The 23088-nt window shown below is 48.4% G+C and overlaps 1 protein-coding gene across 1 annotated transcript; it reads right to left on the reverse strand.

Annotated features, from left to right (window-relative positions):
• Positions 1-303: 303 nt before the first annotated feature.
• On the reverse strand, positions 304-12526 carry AARS2 (alanyl-tRNA synthetase 2, mitochondrial). The gene is made up of 22 exons (XM_016212853.2): positions 12284-12526; positions 10768-10959; positions 10096-10241; positions 9719-9886; positions 9025-9169; positions 7469-7614; positions 7142-7250; positions 6718-6756; positions 6521-6632; positions 5892-6025; positions 5290-5434; positions 4893-5065; positions 4660-4773; positions 4420-4560; positions 3378-3515; positions 3190-3299; positions 2956-3064; positions 2565-2687; positions 2199-2309; positions 1577-1660; positions 1354-1464; positions 304-931 (listed from the first exon to the last, which is right to left on the reverse strand). The coding sequence occupies exons 1-22, from the start codon at positions 12524-12526 to the stop codon at positions 767-769; spliced, it is 2958 nt and encodes a 985-aa protein (XP_016068339.2). The 3' UTR covers positions 304-766.
• Between the last annotated feature and the right edge of the window lie 10562 nt (positions 12527-23088).

Consider the following 23088-nt stretch of genomic DNA (forward strand, 5'->3'; position numbering starts at 1 on the left):
CAGTCTGCTTTCTTCAGACCTCATCATGGACAGACACCCTCTTCTTTCTCTTTATTGCCCGTTTCCCATTAGCAGTAAGCTCCACAAAGACAGGAAGTTTTGTCCGTTTGGTTCTCACTATATTCTCAGGAGCTGACCAGTACCTGCTACTCATTTTATCATCAAATCACCAGGGCCTTCAGTAAGACAAGCTATTGTTTAAGAACTAAGTGACACAGAGAGAATCTGCCCTGCTATAGCGACTTTCACGTGACAGTTCTGGATCCTGGTGGCCAGGGAGGCCTTTTTGGATGCCTAGGAGAGGCTGGCATAGAGAGCCTGACCGAGCATTGTGGCAATGACGATGGCCTTGATGTGGATACTGGGTGGTCTTTCAGCCCAGTGTGAGGACTCAGATTGGTGATGGGGCACCCATGCCAGGATGGGAAAGTCTGCTCTTTTTAAGCAAAAAAACCTTCTGGAACTTCCTCTCCTCTGGGAAATACTTTTTAATGAGCAGTCACAGCCAGGACAGCCCATGTTTCCACATTCACCTAGTGGGTGTGTCTCTGGGCCCACTTCTCCGTGTCCACGCAGGACCCAGCCCAGGGTGGCCCTCTTCAGCTCAGCTGCTGGGCCTCCAGCATCCAGTCCTCTGCTTCAGCCTCCAGGGAGGTTCTGTTGGTTCCTTCAGGGCTCCTTCAGGAAGTTTTGTCTGTTTGGTTCTTGCAACATTCAGCAACTGACCAGTAACTGTTAGTCTCTTTAGTCTATGTGAGTCCCTGGGTCAGAGCTGGTTGAGGGCATAGGCTCGGGCTGTACTGAGGGCAGCTTCCAAATCAGTAGTGTTTCCAGTGCCCTGGGCCACCACTCGGGAGCCCCAGGCCTTGCCCCCCATATGGCTGCACACAGCCAGCGCCCAGGCCTCTGCTGTGAAAGCTGGCGTGGCACTCTGGGGACAGAAACAGAAGGGGCAGCACTGTAGAGCAGCCGTCCCTGCCACCATCCACTCAATGTACCCTTGGGAGTGGAGTCAAGGTGACTAGAGCCCCCTCCCCAGCCAGGCACATGGGGGGAATGGGGTGAAGACAGGCGAGGGTTGGGTTGGGAATGTGTGTGGAAGTTGATGCATGTTTGCAAGGGATGTGCAGCCTGGAGGGGGATAGTGGTAATCAGGGAATCTCATGGAACCCTCTCTGGTGGGGATGTGTGGTGGTAAGGGACAAGAAGATGGCCCTATCTATGTCCTGGGGTGTCTTCATAGATTGCCTCTACCCAGCCTTGGCTCCCTTGTCTGAGAGGAATAAAAAGAGTGGAATCAGAGGGCTGGACTAGAGATGGGCGGGGTGGGGGCTGCTCTCCCACTTCCCTCACCTGGGCCACCTGACAGGCACACAGCACATGCCCCAGGGGCTGGGGGCTGAGTAGCAGCACAGACGTGCTGGGCACCTGCTCACACAGCTGCCGGACCACCTTCACCAGCACCTGGGCAAGGGAGGGCAGGTGGTGATCCTGTAGCCCCCCAACTCCCAGCTTCCTCCCCATCAGGACTTTCCCCTCCCCAGGCCCTGTGGCTACCCCCAACCCCAATACTCACTGAGAGGGACTCAGTGGAAACTGTGTCCACAATCAGGGGTCCCTCTGAGTGCCGCTGCAGCAGCTCCTGTGATTTCTGTGCAGCCTGTGGGACAGGGAGGACAGCATAGGGGTCAGGCCAGAAGGCAGCTGGCTCCCACTTCTGAACTGAGCCCCAGTCCAGGAACCCCCTCCCTTTCCCTTTCTCCTCCCCCCAGGGGTCCTGCCTGAAATGGTATCCTTCTTTTAGGTTCCAGTGAGTCCTTCCTCTCCTCCCTCACCTCCTCCCTTTCATGTTAGCTCCAGGCCATGACAAATAGGTCACTGAAGGTGAAAGGACTAAGGCAGAAATACAGATGGACGAGAGGAGGCAGGAGGAAGGAGAATGCAGTCAAGGAGTAATTAGGGCTGAATGGAGTAATCAGTCAGCTTCCTGGAGGGAGAGCCTGAACCAGGCTTCGGAGCTGGGAAGATAGTTTGGCAAAGTGGGGGTCTGGTGATGGTGTCCAGCTGGGAGGAGAGGGAGCTGGCACCCATCCCCACACCAGGCCTGAGGCTCCTCTGTGTTCCTACTAGAGTGTCTCTGACCCTTGTTGCGTGTGCCTGGTATCTGCCCCCATGGGTGCAGCCAAATCCCCTCCTACCTGCCTTATTTCCAGCTTCCGAATAGCAGTGTTGGCACGCCGCTGCAGTGCCTTCAGTGTGGCCTGCAGCTCCCGCCGTTGCCACTGGGGTATCACAGTGGTGTCCACGGCCTATGGCCAGAAGTAGTACATCATCCTTGCCCCTCTCTGAGCCACAGCCTTTGAGGCAGGGATCAGCAGGGCCAGGGAAGGGACCACACCCACCACATCCCACCCTGCAGACAAATGACAAACAAACACCTAGGCCAGCTGGAGTCCAACAGGAATGCTGGGGAGAGACTGGAAGGGTTCAGAGAGGCATGGGGAAGGGCAAAGGACCAGGACACATATTTGTGTGTGCAGCTTCATGGTGGGCATGACCCTCACATCAATGAGTTTTCCCATGTCCTTGGACAGCCGCTGAGTCTCCACCGCATCCTGGCTGCCCCGATTCAGCCGCTCTGCAGCTGCTTCCACCTCCTGGGCCAGGCTCTGGCCCACTTCTCGGGCCTGCAGGGAGGGAACAGGATGGTTAGGGCTGCTTGGCTTACTTTCGAGGCTCTCAACCTATTGATGCTCAAGGCCAAATTAGAAATATTTAACAATCAGTACCAATCAAGGCACCAAATAAACATAACAGCTGCCAGCTGCTAGCAGTGCACATGTAGGAACACTGGTTCTGCTGCTGGGCATCCCCCAGCCCGAGAGTATCAACTGTATGTGGCCCCTGCCCCCATCCACACTCAGCAGTCTCCTGCGCCCTGCTGAAGTGCTCAACCTGCTGGGCCTGCTCCCCAGTGATGGCCAGCAGACGGGTGATGCCCTTGGCGAGTTGGCGCTCTCCAATGATGACCAGGTCCCCTACAGCCCCTGTGCGCAGCAAGTGCCTGTGGGCAGAGGCAGGGAGGAAGAAGTCAGGGGGTTATGGAAGAGAAAGAGCAGCCTGAGCTCCAAATCAAGGAAGGGTGAGGATCTAGCCCCAGGCAAAGGTAGGCAGAAGGGGGCGACTCACGTCCCACAGCACAGCTCCACAGAAGTCTGCAGTGCAGCTTGAGAGGCTGGGTCCAGTGCATGGGCCACAGGCACTCCCACTGACACAACCCGCACCGGATCTGGGTACACCTGTGGGTGAGAGGACAGGTCTGTTAACAGGCCTGTGGGGGGAAGGTGACCACCACCAAGGGGGCTCCCCCAACTCACCTCATCCAGACAGCGCAGACCAGGGACATGGGCAGTGCGTGCCAGGGCTACCTCCTCCATGTACACGGCCTCATCCTGCCTCACGACCTCCTGCACAGTGCTCTCCACTGCCCGGAGCTGCTCTGGGGTCAACGGGGCCTGGTAGATGGGAGGGAAAGGGACAGACTGATTGGCAGTCAGCCCCATGCCTGCAGCTGACGCATTAAGAAGCAGTCACTGTTCACTGAACTACCCCCAGGTTCTAGCTAGAGCCTAACAGGTGCTCAATAAACATTTGTGGAGCAAACAATTCTTTTCTTTAGAAAGCTACCTGGGAGTTGGGCCTATTGGAAGCTGCAGGCCTTTCATTAGGAATTAAAAGTAGATGGAGAACCCTGGCCGGGTGGCTCAGCTGGTTGGAGCATTGTCCCATACACCAAAAAAGTCAGCGGGTTCAATTCCGGGTCAGGGCACATACCTAGGTTGCAGGTTGGATACCCCATAGGGCTGTGTACGGAGGCAACCAATGAATGTTTCTCTTTTCTCTCACATCGACGTTTCTCTCTTCCTCTCTCACCCCCTTCCTCTAAAATCAATAAACATATCGAGTGAGGATGAAAGCAGAAAATGGAGGTTCTGTACTCAAGGGGCTTATGACAAGGGGCAGCCCAATGGAAGAGAAGTACAGGACGAGGGAGATGGTGGAGCAGGAAGTAGTCAGGTGGAATGGGATTTAGCCAGTGGGTGCTTCCTAGAGGAAATATTGAGCCAGATATGCACAGAGAGGAGGGAAACAGGGTGGCAGAGAAGGGAAAGAGCAGCTCCTTTGCACAAGAATGGCTTGGGTGACAGCAGGAACAAGGAAGATGGGTGGCTGGGGTGAAGGGAGGACTCCAGACACTGCCTAGCTGATCCCCTGCTGTGCAGGAGGGCCTAATGGGAAGACACACACCCAAGTTCCCATACTGACTGAATGACAGGGAGACCAGGCCCTCAGACTGGCCAGACACCCCACACCACCAGGCTTTTTCACTTTGAGCCTGCCTTTCTGTGCCCTGCTCACCTGGGTGGCCACGTCAAAACGTAGCCGCTCGGGATTGAGATGGGAGCCTCGCTGTTCTGTGCCAGGGCCCAGGGCCTGCCGCAGTGCCCAGTTTAGCAGGTGGATGGCCGTGTGCTTCTCCATGCAGCCCAGACGCCAGGCCTGAAATGCTTTTGTCACCCAGGGTTCTGGGTGATAGTGGGGGGTGGGAAGAGTAAAGGGGTTGCAGGATATCAAGAACAGCAGGGGTGGCGTCCTTACCTTATCCACATGCAGCTGCACCCGGTCCCCCACCTTCAGGCACTCAGGGGCCACAGCCTCATGTAGGATGAAGCCTCCACAGGCATGGGCCCGAGCCACTGGGAACAGCACATCCTGGGGAAGGTCAGGGGCCAAGGTGCTAAAAGTGACTACCTGTAGCCTTTCCCTCCCCTTGGCTCCGTTTCCCGCTCAGGTCTGCCTCCTGCAGAAGTTACCCTGTGTGTGTGGCTCACCTGCTGCCCCACCCGCACCAGGTAGCCTCGGTCTGAAGCCTGACCTCCCTGTTCAGCATAGAAGTTGGTTCTGTCTAAGAGGAGGCCACAGCGCTGGCCTTTCCCCACGGAGGCAACGGCCGTTCCGTCCTCTGTGTACAGCTGGAGCACCTGGGCCTCACAGGTGCCAAACTCTGCCAAGGCAAATAATGGTTGTCAGTGCTAGGCAGGGGTTTGAGACGTACAGGTGGGTCTGTGCCTTACTTGAAGCCAACAGGCACCTGGCTGGGGAGTGGCAAGTCCAGCTTAGGGCCACAGCAACCCCTGGTGGCTCCCACGGGGAATATGTAGGGCAACCATCTGCCCATCCCTCCCAATCACGGTCAGGCAAGCCTGTGGCCTCAGTCCAGCCTCTCACCATAACCCCCGCTGGGTTGAAGGCAGTAGTTGTACTTGGGGGTGTCATCAGTTGGGGGTAGTCCTCGGCGCTGTAGCTCCCCCAGCGCATGGATGTCAAGCCTCAGTCCCTGCTCCTCAACTGGCTCAGCCTGCTGGGCCCGGTGCTGCAGGACGGGTATGTGTGTGTGTGTACAGAAGGGGTGCATGGAGAGTGCAAGGGGCCTTGAGCCTCCAAAGGGCCCTGCCCCTGCCACACTGCTCTGTGGACCCTGCAGGCCCCTCTGGAATAAGCGCTCAGGGTTTGGCTGGCTGCTAGAGACCCTGGGTTGGCTGGTGAACCGCCCATTGCGCGGGGTCTCAGGATCAGGCCTCTCTCACCAAATTCTGCCCCTGGAGATGCCTCCCAGGATGCTGTGCTGGCCTCTCCCCTTCCATTCCTCTGGTTAGCCTACTGCACTAGTGTTCTTTCTATGGGCTGTGGGAGGGACCTGAAGTGAAGGACAGACCTAGCTCAGCCTCCTGTTTTCCTCAATAGCCGCAGATCCCCCCCCAGGAACTCAGCGGTGGGGAATGGGCTGACTGTCCCAAAGGAACCCTGGTGGGGGTGCCCCAGCCTGTTACCTGGGCCTCCTCCTGGGCCAGCCGTGCCAGCCCAGCAGAGTCCAGCTGCACCCCTTTCTCCTCCAGCATCAGCTCTACTAGGTCCAAGGGGAGCCCCAGGTCCCCAGACATTGACAAGGACCAGGCCACTTCGGCTTTTTGGAAGGAAAACAAGGGGTTTTGAGTGGGGAGGGGCAAGATGGGGGTGGGGATGGGGAGAAGTGAGGGAGAAGGGCCAGGGCTTTTCTAACCTCACCAGGGGCCAAGCACAAGTGCCCTCTCCCCACACTGCGTTGGCCCAGGACAGGAATCACCTTTAGGCTTCATGCTCCAAGACCAGAGCTGAGGGTAGCCCAGGGTACTCCCTTGGCAACCGTCATTTCAGAGTAGGAGGGAAGCTCATTCTAGGCATAAAGCCAGTCTTAGAAAACAGAGACTGAGGCAGGGCCAACTGGGCAGTGAGGAAGTGGGGAAATGGGGAGAAGCAGGGTGGTGTTCCCACCACAGAGAAGTGGGTGTTGCAAAGAGTATAGGGAGAGGGACATGAGAGGTGGGCATGCATGTGAGGCACAGGCCTGGCCCAGAGCTCCCTCCTCCACCTGCCCTGGCTCTCCTGAGGGGCTCATGCCTTGGCAAGGCACCCCACTCACCAGGGAACACATCAGAAGGTCCCAGGCGCCTCAGAGTCCGATCGATGATCCGCCGACCCCGCTGCAGGGAGGCCAGGAAGGCTGCCTCGTCCTCTGACACCAGGTTAGCGATCTGAACCAGGGGCGGGACAGAACTGCAGCGAGAGCCTCTCCACTACTCTCTTGTCAGCCCGTCCCTCCCCATCCGAATCCAGTACCTGGGCTGAGTTCTTCTGCAGTTCTGGGTAAGTGTCTCCCTGGAGGAGGTAATGAGGGCTGAGGAGGTGTGAAAGACAGCCAGTCTGCTCTCCACCTCCACACCCTGGGCCTCTCTGAGGACACCTGTTCCGGAGGCTCAGAGGGCTGATGGACAGGGGAGGGACCCAAATGGGAATCAGTTTCCCAGTGGGGTGGGGCACAGGCAGAAGGGGTTCCAAGGTCAAGTGTTTAACAGCCTGGGCAAGGAAGCCTCCTGAAGGCTCCCTGCTTTTTGTAAGCAAGTCCAGCTTTCTCAGCTTCTGATAGGACACTGGGGTAGACATTTAGGGTGGCGAGCCCAGGCTGGGGGCACTGCCTGGGCTCAGTGGCAGGCTCCCTGAGTGCCCAGGGAGGCCCAGAGGCGTGAGGAAGCTCTGTCCTTACCAGTATCTCCACCACTATCGGTACCAGGCTGCCAAGGAAGCCAGGTGGTGCCCGCAACACCTCTGTAGAGAACCGCACAGCTCGACGAAGGATCCGACGAAGAACCAGCCTAGAGGGGTTCAGAGACAGATATAAACCCCTACCAGCCCCTGGTCAGCAGTATGGGGAGTGGGGAGGGCAAGGTCCAGTGTGTGCTCCCATCCTGAAGCCCTTTCCCTTCCCCAGCTCCTCCTGCCATCTCAAGCAGACCCACCTCTCATCTGTTCCCTCCTCTCCCCTGCAAGCCCCAGCTGCTCCTGCCCCTCTCCGCAGTCCTTTCAGACTCACGGGGCGCCTGACATTCCAGGGGAGACGCCATCAGCGATGCAGACACTGAGTGTGCGAATGTGATCAGCCACCACACGGTATGCCATATCTGTGCGGCCTTCATCTGCTGCCCCTACCCGGCCCAAGTAAGGGGGTGCCCCACAACCCTAGAAAGCAGGAGAGAAGACATGGCTGCTGGCCCTGCCTGACCTGGCCCAGGTGGGATGCTCTTTATCACCCCTAACGTCAACTACATCGGAATGGCCTGGCTGAAGACGCTTCAAAGATGAGTGGGAGTCAGTCACTGCCCGCAAGGGGCCCATATTCATACTAACAATAATCACAGGTGTGGTCATTTACTGAACTTCTACTATCAGAACTGTATGGGTGTTCGGATGACATGATGTCGAATCCCCAAAACATCCTGTTCTGGGAGGTATTACTATGCTCGTTTTAAGAGGAAACAGAGGCTCAGAGGCTCTAGGTGCCACACAACTCATTGGGAGCAGATTGGAGCTTTGAATCAGGCCTGCCTGACTCCAGGAGCTCTCCATTACACCTGCCTCTACAGGCTTTATGGGGGGCACACAGGGACGGTATAAGCTGTGTGTACATGTGCTCCAGAGCAGAGTGCTAGATTCATGCAGCTCCAGACCTGTCTCTTCCTGAAGCTGCCCCCTCTGAACAAATAGTCCTACAGTTCAACTCATTGCTCAAGTCAAACACTTGGGAGCCAGCCTTCTCCTTCCCCTCCCCATCCAGTCCATCAGTGGGGCCTTTGCTTCTACCGCCATGAGATTTCTCAAATCAATCAACTTTTCTCTACTTCCGCTACTGCTAGCCTAAGCCATGCCCTATCGTCTCTTTCCTGGAGTATAAAACAGCCTCCCAATTGGTTTCTCAGCTTCTACTCATCTCCCTCCAGCCCATCCTCCACACAGCAACAGGAGTGGTCTTTTAAAAGTGTCAGTCAGATCATGCTCCTCCCCACTTAAAGCCCTGCTCACCACATTAGAATAAAAGCCCTACTTGGGACTTCTAGTTCTGTAAGACTGGACTCTAGCTTTCCTCTCTGGGATAGACTGTTTGCAAAAATTGCCACAATCCTTCCCTATCTGTGTGCATGACACTTAGCAATGTGACTTTACAGTTGCTTTCCATCAAGAGAGAGAATCTATTTCTCCATCTCTTGAATCTGGGCCAGCCTGCGACTTGCTTTGGTCAACAGAATGTGGTGGAAATGACATTGTTCTGAGCCTAGGCCTCAAGAGGCCTTGTGTGCTTCTCCTCTCCTTCTTGGAACCCGGCTGAGTTGTGATGTGAACAAGTCCAAGCTAGCCTGCTGGAGGATGACAGACATATAGCCTGGTCACCTCCACTGCCCCAAACTGACAGTCAGCCAACTCCTAGAAGTATAGCTGCCACCACTCTCCTAGCTGCTCCCTTTTTCACTTCCAGCCAGGGTATCATCCTGCTTCAGCACCCCATTACCTGCTGTGTTACATGAAGACCAGTTTCCAAAAGCACTGGTGATGAGCAGGCCAGAGAGGCTTCTGGAAGGGAAGAGGCAGGCTCACCTGGTGTATAGCATTGAGCAGCGGGGAAAAGAGGTCCGTGTCGTAGGTGGAGCGTCTGCCTTGTAGCACAGCTACCAGCCTTTCCAGGCCCATTCCCGTGTCCACGTGCCGCTGGGGCAGGGGCTGCAGACTTCCATTTGCCTCTCTGGCCAGGGAAGGTGAGCAAGGTAAGACCCCGCACAGGATTACAGGTGTGAGGCAGATGCTCAAGCGGAGTTGAGGAATTAGGAGAGGTCTGACAGAGGGAGGAACTAGAGGCAGTATAATCCCCCCACCCCTCTCTCAAACACAGACAGTGATGGTCTTAAGTCCTGTCCTTTCTCATAAAGGGTGATCTCTGCCCTCATCCCACCCTTGGGCCCCTGCCTGGACCCAGACATCCCCTTTATGGGACAGAATTTTTTGCCCTTAGAAAGAGGCATGTCAAGGCTGGAAGAAAATTTTAGAGATCATCAAGTTTAACTCCATCATTTGATAAGATAGCAGAGGCCAGAGGGCAGCAGTGACTAGTTTAAACTGTTATGGGCAAAGACTGGGATTAAATCAGTTATTATTTGAAGTGTTTAGAAACATGCCTAGCGCGTAGTAAGTGCCATTTAAGTGTGTGTTTTTAAAAGAAATGGATCAAAGTCTCCTGACTGCTATCTTTCTCACTTCCAGCAGGGATTCTCCTTCTGCTTTGGCATCCCATTACCTGTTGTGCTGCATGAAGACCAGATTCCAAAGCTCCACTAGCTGGGGGGCTCCTACCCCACCAGCCAGGTCATAGTGGATCTCAGTACAGGGCCCACAAGGGCCAGTATCCCCCATCTCCCAGAAGTTCTCCTGTGGTCCAAAGGAAAGCACACGGCTGGCAGGTACCCTGGAAAGAAAGCCAGGTGGGTGCTGAGGAGACAGACAAACCCAGAAGCTAGACCCTCTCTGCCATGAGAGCCTCTCCATCAAGCTGAGCAAGAGGAGGAACAGGACTGACCCCACAGTCTCCTGGGATATGCTGAGGGCCATGCTGGTAGTCTCTATTTTCCAGGCCTCCTGCCCTCCAGGAGTGGACATTAGGGAGGGTGAGCTTACCCTAAGCTGAGCCAGACGTCCCTGCTCTCCAGGTCTGGGTCCAGCCCTGCCTTGGGGTCACCACCAAAGTAGGAGACCCATAGCCTGTCCTTGGGGATCCCATAGACCCGAGTCAGCAGTTCCCAGGCCATGCTGCAAGCCTCCTCCTGCAGTGGAAACCCACATGGGGAGGGAAGAGGAAGATGGGTAAGAAGCCCCACTGAAGCATCAATCAAGCCACATGAGCTCAGCTCTCAGCTTAAGACAAAACCATTTCCACTGTGTTTCCACCCTGTTTCTAAAACAAGCCATGATCACTCCTCTGAGGTTTTTCCGGCCCGAAAAGCTTCGTCCCTGTTTTAAATCCGCCTTTCTTTCAAATCCTACCTTCTCCATGAAATCCTCTAATCACTCTTGCCTGGGATGGTTTTTAGCTCATGCATTTTAGTATTGCTGTCTACTTATTCATACAATCATTGACCAGTCATTAGGGAGGAGGCACAGTCCTGGCCATCAAGGAGCTTACAATCCTATTCGGGAGATGAGACACTCCTATTACACATCCTGCACTTTGCCTCTGCGTCTGGTATGTGTCTGCCTAGGCCAACTCTAGGAGGTGAGAGGATTAATCTTAACGCCCTTTTTGGTTGACCGCGGACCCTTTCCTAACTTCAGGACTTCCTGGAGACTCACCTTAAAATATTCACCCCCAAATGCCCAATTGCCAAGCATCTCAAAGAAGGTATGGTGAGAAAGGTCTCGGCCCACATCCTCTAGGTCGTTGTGGCGTCCTCCAGCCCTCACACATTTCTGGCTGTTGGCCACACGTCGGAAGCCTGCCATCTCACTTCGTGGATCCACAGTGCCCAGGAAGATTGGCTTGAACTGGAACATGTGAAGAAGTGGGCAGAGGGATATCCCAGTCCCTCATTAGAAGAGAAATATGGGGAATGAGGTCAGAGATGGCTGTTCAGACTGAAGGCTTACTGTGCCCCTGAGCGTGCAGTGTGGTCTTGGCCAAGGAGGCAACCTGGGAGCCCAGGGGCATCCATCTCTAGTGTGTGTGTAGGTCAGGGGGGAAAAATCATGAAACAGAGATCCTCTGCTAGTGTAACAGGCAAGATAAAAGGAGGAGGAATGGGTTGGTGGCTGGAAATGGGACAATGAATGGCTGCATCCTCCATCTCAGCTTCTTCAGCCACACCCAATAATTTCAGGGTACAAAACTGAGACCACGCCCAGTAGGGAGTGGCTCAGCAGTTGAGCATCGACCTAGGATCCAGAAGATCACGGTTCGATTCCCGGTCAGGGCACATACCCGGGTTGCGGGCTCCATTCCCAGCCGGGGGCGTGCAGGAGGCAGCCGATTGATGACGACTCTCTCATCATTGATGTTTCTATCTCTCTCTCTCCCTGAAATTAATAAAGATATATTTAAAAAACAAAAAACAGCCCAGCCGGGCAAGGCTCAATGGTTGAACCTTGACTTAGGATCCAGGCGACTGGGGTTTGATTCCTGGTCAGGGCACATGTCCGGGTTGTGGGCTCGATCCCCAGTCAGGGGCGTGCAGGAGGCAGCCGATCAATGGCGACTCTCTCATCACTGATGTTTCTATCTCTCTCTCTCTCTCCCCCTCTCATTTCCTCTCCTGAAATCAATAAAGATATATTTAAAAAAAAACACACAAAACAAGTAAAAAACAAAAAAAACTGAGACCACAGGGCACTGGACATGCCTAACAATGTCAGCATTTAATAGGGATCTTAAATCCCTATTAAATTGGTTAAACCTTAGCCTCTAAGGTGAGCCAATTCCCCCTCTGTCCCCCCCCCCCCCATTTTACAGATGAACACAACCAAGTCGAGGGAGGGTAAGCAGTGCTCAAAGTCAAAGGTTAGAGAACATAGTCTAGCATATAGTATGTGCTCAACGCCACATTCAAGTAATGAATGCTATCTTTATTCATTCAACTAATGAATAAATGAAGCCAGACTTCCTCCACCAGCCTGCCCCCACAGGGCTCCACACCCACCGTTTCTGGGCCTAAAACTCAATTCCAAGCCTAGAAGTTCCCACGTCGAGTCTTCCCCAGCCCCTGAGGCCCAACCATAGCCTCTTTCCCCGCGAAGCTATGAGCTCCGCCCCTTGCTTCTTTGGCCCAATCCCGTAGCGCCTTTCTCTCGCGAAGGTCACAAACCCCGCCCCCACCTGGTTCATGCCGGCGTTGACGAAAAGTAAGCTGGGGTCGCCGCGGGGCCGCACGGAAGCGGACGGCACGAGGCGGTGGCCGTGGCGGTCCCGAAAGAAGCTCAGGAAGGCGTCACGCACGGCCGCCGCCGGGGCTGGAGGGGGCTCGGATGAGAGCGGCCGACGGCTAGGGCCCCGCCACGAGGGCGACCTGCGAAGGGCCCGCCGCAGTCCGCCACCTGCAGCTACCACCGACGCCGCCATCTTAACTGGGGGCAGAGACTTCACGGGGTCAAAAGGCACCTCGGGGATATTAGGTGGCGTGAGAAGGCAGCTGGGCGTTTCCTGCAGCGCCCCCTGGTGGTGGGAGGACTCAAGACAGCCTCTGCAGCCATTGTGGAAATGATTGTGAAGGGAATGCTTGTAGGCCCTCAGTTCATTCGGCATTAAACGAATACTCATTGAGAGCCTAGTATGCGCCAGGCATTGTTTCAGGAGCTTAAGGTACGTTAGTAATAAAATTAGCAAAAATCCATGCCCTCCAGAAATCTATATTGTAGCAGTAATTGTTAATTTTATTAATTTTACAAAGTTGGGTACAAATGGAGTTGCAGTGAACAGGCGTGGATTGAACTTCGTGTGTGTGTGTGTGCGCGCGCGCGCGTGTGTGTGCGCGTGTGTGTGCGTGTGTTTCCAAGCTGAGGAAAGAAGGCAAGAGTGCCAAAGAGGAAAATCCAACATTCATTCAAGAGGCATTCAACAAATTTATGTGCCAGGCACTGTTCTAGGCGCTTGCTAGTTCCCTGTGGTTGGCATTGGAAATGGCCGTTTTGTTCTGAGGGACTGAAGCAGACTCTTTAGAACTGGAGTCTAGTAGAGAGGCAGAAGCCAAACAGCACCTGCTCCATTATTAATTGATTAATAACATTTGGTCTTTTAATTTATTTTCCTGGGGATTAGAGAGAATCCAGTTTGTCAGGGCAGGGGGAAGCTGTTGGCCAATGACTGTAGAGATTTCTCCCTCCCTAAGCATCCCAGGATGCCATTAGAGTTTTGTGTGTTTTGCTTTAGGGTAAGAGATACCTGTTTCACCTCCCCCTTCTGTCTGTCTCTCGATGGTGACAGCTGTGACCATGAGGCCCACACAGGCCTTTGTGGATGCAGCCCAGGTTCCTCATGGGACTTCTCATGATTCCCTCTGCTCTTGGTTTGGGAAATTTAACAGGCTGAGGAGATAATTTGCCAAGGTAAAAACCCAATAGTGGTAGAAGAACTGAGGTCAGTAGTCACTTACAAGGCCTCAGCCATCCAGGTGGGTTCTTTTGGCTACCATTCTTTGTGAATTATGTTATTTAGGGACTTTTGAAACACAACTTCCTTGGGAAATGTGTAGTTCTTTTTTTGCTTCGAGTTTCTTTAATGATAGTGAATTCTTAACTTTGTCTTCTGATCTGTCCCATGATCCTGTTTCTTCTCTTTCCCACATAGATTAAAGGTGTTTTGAAAGTGTGTTTTGCCTGTTTTGGTTTTTCCAGTGTTTTTGAAACAGGAACCTAAAAGCCAGATGGGGATTTCCATGAGATTGATAATTTTGTGACAAGACTGTGAAATTCTTCCCCAAACTAAGATGGGAGTGTTTTGCTAGGGAAATCTAGCTGGGGCCTCTACCTAGTCCTGATGTCAACTTTATTTTCTGTACAGATTTTGCCCAGAAAGGTAGTGCATTATAGTAGGAACTTGATGTTTTTAGACAAATGTGGATCTAGGAGCCATGGATTTTTTTCCCCAAACAGCTTTATTGAAATATAATTCATGCACCATACAATTCACCCATTTAAAGGGTGTAGTTCAGTGGCTTTTAATACATTCGCAGAGCTGTCATCCATCACCACAATTAATTTTAGAACGTTTTCATTATTCCCCAAAGAAACCCCATACTTTTAGCCATTCACTTAATCCCCCAACCCCTCCCAGCACTAGGCAACCAGTTAATCAACTCTCTGTCTATGAATTTGCCTATTCTGAACATTTCATATAAATGCAACCATACGTTATATGGTCCTATGTGACTGGCTTCTTTCACATAGCATGTTTTCAAGGTTCATCCATATTGTAGCATGTACATTGGATTCTTAGAAGTGCATTTTTTGAGGTGTTTTCTGTTTGGAGAGGGTTTTTTTCTCTCATTTTACTATTTTGTCCTTGCTATTAAAAGATGATCATTTTTGCCCGGCTTGGCTTAGCAGTTGAGCATTGACCTAGGATATAGGAGATTATAGTTCGATTACCAGTAAGGGCACATGCCTGAGTTGTGGGCTTGATCCCAGTCATTGATGTTTCTCTCTTTCTCCCCCTCTTCCTTCCTCTCTCTGAAATCAATAAAGATATATATATTTTTAAAAAGATGATCATTTTCTTTTCTTTGTGGTGTTCTTTGGTAAGTAAGTTTCTTCTTTTTAATATTTCCCAGTGAAGCAAAGTGGTTCTTCTAGGACTAGGATGCTTCTATTCTGATTTGCCAGTCATCTGATGAGGAAGTTAAACTTAAGGTCTGCAGTTTCCCAAGATAGATGGATATGGAGAGAATTTACCACACTGGGAAGTTATTGACCTGGGAACTTCTCTCAGGAGTAATTACCCACTGATTTAGTATTAGTAGGATTTTCATTTTGAGGTTTAATATGAAAGTGGGGCCTGTTTCCTGGGAGCTGTTTGCTGGGCCTGGGTGCCTTCCCTGTGTCTGGGATCACCCCTATGTTGCCATTTGACTTAGTTACTCTGCAGTTCCAAGGTGCCCATTCTTTGAATCCTCTCTTTCGATGTTATCCCTTACTCAGGGAATGGAAATTGTCCTTCCTGGTTTCCCCCACTGGCTTTGGGAGCAGGAACCTGAGGTCAGTGATGCATTCTTTCCTGGAATTTTCGCCCTTGCTGAGCACAGAGAACTCAGCTTTGGGAACTTCCTCTTATAAGTCATAAAGGCTGTCTTTTAGTGTCAGGGTTAAAAGTTCAATCTATAGAGGTGATGTATTTATTTATGGCTTTGCCTTATCTGGATTGTAAAAGCAACACTTGTGAAATGTTAATAAGGATGGGGACCTCCTGGGATCTTGTTAAAAATACAGACAGGGATTCAGTAGGTCTGGGGTTAGGTGCAAATTCTGTATTTCTAGCAGGCTCCTAGGTGATGCTGTTGCCACTTAATCTACTGGACCATACTTGAGTGACAAGGGTGTGGTACAGGACTTACGGGAAGAGTCGGGACACGGAGTTCTGTGTGCGTCCAGTTCCCAGGGCTTGGGTGCCCCAGAGATCTCCCTTTTTAGCTAGAGCTGGGGGGTGGAGCCGAGAACTCCTCGCGCGCATGCGTGTTCGCTCCCACCCGCCCCACCCTGGGTCCCACCGACGCGTGGTCGCGTCTGCCTGTTGCTAAGAGACGCGGAGGTCGTCAGGCCCTCGGCTGCAGAGCGGAGCTGCTCTCGCGGGAACCCGGGGACAGCAGGGTGACCTGGATCGCGACGCTCCAGGGGTGGGAACCCCCTGGGATCGGAAATTCAAGGATTCGTGGGCCCTCGAGGGTCGCAATACTCGGGTTTGTCCTTATGCATTGCTAAATGGTTACATTTAAAATGGTTAAATAAATACCTACACAATAGCCTCGATTTTCGCCTCCTGGCCAGCAAAACCTAAAATAAGTACTATCTGGCTCATTGGAAAAAGCTTGCCAACCCCTGTATTAGACGTTAAAAAATTTTTTTCTCTCTAAATCACAATAAAACACAGATGTAGAAAAGTCAACCAACCTAACGAACGGCTTAATTATTAGAAGGCAAACATCTTTGTATCTACCATCCAGGTCTCAAAAAAAACTTTTCAACCGCCTCAGGAGCCCTGCAGGGACTCTACCCTCACCCCAACCACCTCCCTCCTGGCAAAGGTGACCACTCCCCTGACTTTCACAGTAATCACGACTTTACGTGCCTTTGTAATTTTATCACTCAGATATCCATCCTTCGATGTTATAGTCTTGTCTATTATTTTAAAAAGCTTACTTGATATGCATGTTAAGTCTTTTAATCTGTAGGTTCCCTCTTATTCCCCTTCTTTTCCTTAGAGTGTATCTACTTCAGGGCCAGGCAGGTTTGACCTCACTCAGCATGTTCCTCTGTCTTCTCTCTTTCATGCAGGTTCGTGCCTGGATCTAGAGACTTGATCAGACACAGGTTTGGATCCCTTTGACAAGACAAGATGGTAGTGTGCTCTTTTAACAGCGATGTCTGGTTGTCTTTATGGCCTTAGCAGCCACTTATACAAAGTGCCTATATCTGTTAATTCACTGGAGGGTGCAACATGGTGCTATTCTAATTCTATTACATCTTTTTTCATTTATTCGTTGGAACCTTTCTATAAAGAGGCGCTTTCTTTAATATTATTTGTTCACTAGTGGTACAGTTAAGGTACAGAAAAGGCAGGGTAAATGCTTGGCTTCTTCTCTCTTTAGTTACCAGGTTTAAGATAATGAATTTGTTTCTTATCATGCTTCAAAGGTGACTTATTATTATATTTATCGATATCATTATGAACTCCTGGATTGTAGCATATTTCATGGTTTCAATCCATTGCAATCATTATCTCTGTTAAAACTCAAATTGTTCCATCTTTGGTCAGTTGGAACCTCTTTGATTCAGCTTCCAAGTCCTTTTGATGTCACCCTGATAAACATTGATAGGTCCTTATTTTCTGTTATGGTAAGATATTTCTGGCTCATTTTGTACGTTTCTTGCCCTAGACTTGGAATCAGCCACTTCCAAAAGTTCTGGTTACTTTTAGTGGGAAATTATATTTCAGAACTACCTAGTGATGCTCATTGTTACTGGGCTGGTTATTGTCTCTAGGTTTTTATAGAGGATAGAGATAAGGAGACTATATATTTACAGACAGAATGTTCCATTAGAGGGTTTTAAGCAGGGGAGCAACATGAGCTGCTTTATGCTTTTGAAAGATAATCCCACTGAGAGAGAATGGACTATGGGGCAAGAGGGGAAGCAGGAATGCCTATTAGGATGATGTTGCTGCCCATGAGAGGTAATGGCCAGGACTATAGCAGTGGAGATATGAAGAAGTGGTTGGATTCAGGCTATATGTGGAGATAGAGCTACATATGCTGATGGACGGGATGCAGGGAAAGAGGGAAAAGACTAATTTCTTAGTTTATCATCTGATAACTGGGTGGTGGTAGTACCACTCACTGACATGGGAAAGGGGCAGGCAGGTCTGTGGAAGGGAATCAAGAGTTTGCTTTGAACGTATTAAGTTAAAGTTTAGACACCTATGTGGAGATGTCACTTGATGTTGGATGTAAAAGTCTGGAGCACAGAGGCAAGATCAGGGCTGCAGCTATAGATTTGGGAGTCACTAGTACATTGGTGGTCCTGAGATAAGATCACCTAGTGGAGGCATGGGATGGAGGAGAAATGAGGAGGGTCAGATCCTGGGCTGCATCTTGAGGAGCTGGAAGAGAGACCCTGCAGGGGAGCTTGAGAAAGTAGTGGGGGTAAGGAGGAAAACTGGAAAGAGTGTGGTCACATCAAAGTCTCAAGAAGAGAAGATAATGTTTGAGAAGAGAAGTGGCCAGTTGTATCAAGTGCTGCTAAGGGTTGAGGTGATGAGAGCAGAAACCTGACCAATGGATTGGGCAAGATGGGAGAAGTTTCAGTGGGCTGGTAGGAAGAAAGCCTAATCAGAGTGAGTGAAAAGGGGAGGTGAGAAGGTGGAGACAGGAAATATAGATAACTCTGGAGGGGTTTTGCTGGGAAGAGAAGCAGAAAAAAGAGAGAGGCTGGAAGGAGCTATGGTTTCTAGAGAGCATGTTTATTCATTTTTAAGAATAGCAACATTAAGGCTAGTTTGTAGGCAGATGGATATGATCCAGCCAGTACCTAGAAGAAACTGATAAAGCAAGAGAATGAGAGGATTATTGCAGTAGCAAAGATTTTAAGCATTTGAAGAGATTGAAAAATTCAGTACAAAGTAGAGGGAATAAGCCATAGTCAGGAGCAGAGACACTCCTTTCATTATAATAGGAGAGGGAGATCTGGATACAAAGGCTGAAGACCAGTGGATCTAGGGCTGGGAAAGCAAGGGAGTACTCATCCTCATGCATCTATTCCTTAACAAATAAATATGTAGTGAGGTGAAGAGATGAAATTGCTGTCTTGATAGAAGATTTGCTGGGGAAGTATAGTAGGATTAGCTGACAGTGTTGGCCTGTCTTTTAAGATCCGAAGTCATTGATTTAAACTGAGACCAATCAGCACAGTGGGATTTTTGCTACTCATACTTAGGTGCTCAGAGTAGATGGATAATGGGACGTAATTAGATCTGGGGTTCTGCCACCTGAGTGATAGATGGAGGAGGGCAGGCATGAGTAAGGGTATTTGCAGAGAAATGGTTCAAGTCCTGAACCTTGTTCAGTATTTGAGTTCTAAATGTTATCCATATAAGCGCCCATCTTATTTAATAACCTTAGCATTAGGACTCAAATCTTAAAACAAATGATATATATAATATGTGGCTACTCTCTCCCTTTCTCCCTCCTTTGGAAGCTTTGTTACATTAAGGTGGAGAAAAGAGACAAGAAATAGTCACTAGTTTAGCAAGAGAAAAATTTGTTGGCTGACTTTTCATCAGAAACAATAGAGACCAGAAGACAGTGGAAAGGCATCTGTAAAGTGCTGAAAGAAAAAAGCTGTCAACACAGGATTTCTTATCCAGCATAAATATCTTTCAAGAATGAAGACAGCACTGGCCAGTGTGGCTCAGTTGTTGTCCCATGCACTGAAGGGTTGCTGATTCGATTCCCTTCAGTGCATGGGACACATACCTGGGTTTCAGGCTTGATTCCTGGGAGGGGTTGTGCAAGAGGCAGCTGGGTCAGGGCACATGCCTGGGTTTCAAGCTTGATTCCTGGCAGGGGTTGTGCAAGAGGCAGCTGATTGATGTTTTGCTCTCGAATCAATGTTTCTCTCCCTCTCCCTTCCTCAATCTTAAAAAAAAAAAAGAAATAATGAAGACAAAATTTTCAGATAAAAACTAAGACTTTATTGTCAGCACACTGCACCACAAGGAAATATTTCAGACAGAAGGGAAATGCTACCAGATAGAAAGTTGAGTCTTTAGGTGAATGAAGAACACAAGAAATGACATAAGAAGCTATCATTTCCCCTCAATTTATTTAAAACATATTGAACTGTTTAAAGCAAAAGAATTTTGCAATTGTATAGGTCTATTTATTCCTCCTGTGCTTTATATTATGTAATATATCATAAAGGATGGGTATGGTAAGTGGAACTTTATAGTTGCAAAGTTCTTACATTTTACATGAAGTGGTATAATATTTACTCTAGCTATTCTCTGAAATATTAAAGATGTATACTGTAATACCTAAAACAGTGGTTCTCAAAGTATGGTACAAGGACTTTGTGGGGGTGTCCCAGAACCCATTCAGGAGGTCTCCAAGGTCCTCCCTTTTCCAATTACATGTCTATATGAGGTTTGCTTTTCTTTGTATACACCAACCAAAACAACACATCGCAACAGATTGAATGCAGGAGTAGATATGTTAATTCATCTGTCTTTTAAGCCAGACATTAAAGAGATTTGCAAAAAATGTAAAACAGTGCTTCTCTTCTCACTATTTTTTTTGAAAAAATATTTTTCATAAAAACGTGTTGTTTATGTTAAAATGTAATGTATTTATTATTTATTTTAATTAAAAATAAATATTAAAAATTTTTAATTTAATTTTACATGTCTCTCACATAAAAGCCTTTTGGGGGTCTTCAGTACTTTTTAGGAGTATAAAGCTGTCCTAAATGAAAACACTTGAAAATTGCTGCTGTTGAGCAAACACTAAAAAATAATGCATTGAGCAGCACTATTCACAATAACCAAAAGGTGGAAACAACCTAAATGTCCATTAATAGAAAAATAGGTAAACAAAGTGTGGTATATGCACACAATGGAATTTTATTCAGCCTTAAGAAGGAATGAAGTAGTGACACATGCTACAGCATGGATGAACCTCGGAAGCATGCTAAATAAAAGAAGCCAAACATAAAAGGCCATATGTTATATGATTTCATTTATATGCAGGGTCCAGAATAGGTATATCCATAACAATAATGTAGCTTGGTGGTTGCTAGGCATTGAGGAGGGGAGAATAGTCATGCTTAATGGGTATGGAGTTTTATTTTGGGAAGATGGAAATGTTTTATAACTAGATAGAGGTGGTGATTACACAACATTGTGAATGTACTAAATGCCACAGAATTGTTTTAAATGTTTTTATTTTAAAATGACTAATTTTATGTTATGTAAATTTCATCTTAATAAAAAAATGTGACAAAGTACAGTTAAAAAGCCAGTAGAGAAGTTAAAATAGAATTACAAAAATGATTTAGTTAACTCAAAAGAGGATAGGAAAGGAGGAAGAGAGGAACAAAAAACAATGGGACAAACAAGATAAATAGCTAAATGATAGACCTAAATCCAACCATATCAAGAATTACATTATTGCTCAGCTGGCGTTGCTCAGTGGTTGAATGTTGACTGATGAACCAGGAGGTCGGGGTTCGATTCCTGGTCAGGGTACATGCCTGGGTTGCAGGCTTGATCCCCAGAAGGGGATGTGCAGGAGGCAGCCGATCAGTGACTCTCTCATAGCTGATATTTCTAACTTTCCCTCTCTCTGAAATCAATAAAAATATACTAAAAAAAAATTTACATGATCCCATGATCTAGCAATTCCTCTTCTAGGTATTTAACTCAAAGAAATGAAAACATTGTACATAGATGTTCATAACAACTTTACTTGTAATAGCCAAGAACTTGAAACAGTCTAGGAGTTTATCAACAGGAAAATGGATAAACAAATTGTGGGATATTCATATGATGAAATAAGACTTAGCAGTGTAAAACTACTTATATACACAGCATGGATGAATCTCAAAAACATGTTGAGTGAAACAAACCTTATATAGAAGAATACTTGATGATTGCATTTTTATAAAGTTTTACAAAAGGTAAAACGAACCTGTTTTTAAGATCAGATTTTTAAAATATGATTTTTAAACAAGTGATTGTCTCTGGAGGGTAAGGGCATGGATGGACTTGAAGGAGCTTTTCTGGGTGATGGAAATGTTCTTTCTTTTTAGAAGTTGGGTTTACGCTATTGTATTCATTTGTCAAAACTCATGTCAAAATATTTCATGGTACGTAATTGGTCCAATTTTATTATTGTGGTAAATCACAACATAAAATTTACAATCTTAGCCATTTTTTATATGTACAGGTCAGTGGCATTAAGTATTTCATGTTGTGCAACCATGTCCACCATCCATCTTCAGGGTGCTTTTTATCTTACAAAATTGAAACTCTGTACCTATTAAACAATAGCTTCTCATTCTCCACATTCCCTCCAGCCCCTGGCAATCAACATTCTACTTTCTGTCTCTGTGATTTTTGACTACCCAAAGTATCACATGGTATCATACAGTATTTGTCTTTTTGTGACTGGCTTATTTCCTCAAGCATAATGTCTTCAAGTTTTATCCATGTTGTGAATATGTCAGAATTCCTTCCTTTTAGGGCTGAATAATATTCCATTGCATGTGTATGCCACATTTTGCTTATTCATTCATCTGTTGATAGACACTTAGGTTTTTTCTGTGTTTTAGCTACTGTGAACAATGCTTCTATGAACATGGTATGTAAATGTCTCTTTGTGACCCTGATTTCAATTCTTTTAGGTATATACCCAGAAATGGAATTGCTGGATCATATGATAATGCTATTTAGTTTTTTCAATTATTCATGTATTTACTGAGTTCCTGCTCTATACCAGGTTCTGTGCTACATCAGTGATACACAAGTAAACCAAACACACCAACATCTCAGTGACAGGGAGGCAGACAATAAACATAATACATAAACTGTATAATGCCTTAAAAGATGAAAATGTTGGTGGGAAAAACAGAACAGCTGGAGGGGATCATCAGTGTTTTCTAGGTTTTAGATGTGTGTGTTTTTGTTTGTTTTTAAAGCCCAGAAGACTTTATTTGTAGGAACTGTTATGCAGAAGCTCAATATATAGGACAGATAGGGAGCTGCTGGGAGAGGGAAACAAGAGTTAAGCCCTAGGACCTTTGCACTGCTCTGGACCTCCAGGCTTCCCAGAGACCTAGTTTGACACACTCCCTGCCCATATAATGAGCCAGAGGCTCAGAGAGGGGGAGTGACTTGCCAGGGCCACATAAGTTAGTTACATGCCCTAGTGCAAAGGTGTTTCCTCTCCACTTCACCTTCTCCCCCAACCCACTGTCTCTGGGAAGGAGGGATGGTGCCACTAGGGTCCTGGGGAGGCAGTGTATTTTAAATTTTTGAGGAACCACTGTACTGTTTTCCACAGCAGCTGTACCATTTTACATTCCCACAAATAGTGTACCAGGATCCCAATTTCTCCATATCCTTGTCAACACTTGTTATTTTCTGTTTTTCTGATGGTAGCCATCCTAATGGATGTGAGGTGTTTTCATAGTATGTAGTTTTTAAAAAACTGAACATGCAAGAAGAGTTGAACTAGTATTGATAAGAGTAAATGTTGAAAGTACTTTTTTTAAGAAAACTAAAAAAATCCTAACCAAATACAGTCTAGTTGATGATAAGCATGTTTAGGGGTGAAGTTTTCTGGTATTTGCAATTTACTTTGAAACACATCAGAAATAGGATGGATTGATTGATGGATGGACAGATGGGTGATAAGGTGG

The sequence above is a fragment of the Miniopterus natalensis genome, chromosome 5 (assembly GCF_054644295.1).
Source record: "Miniopterus natalensis isolate mMinNat1 chromosome 5, mMinNat1.hap1, whole genome shotgun sequence".
Lineage (NCBI taxonomy): Eukaryota > Metazoa > Chordata > Mammalia > Chiroptera > Miniopteridae > Miniopterus > Miniopterus natalensis.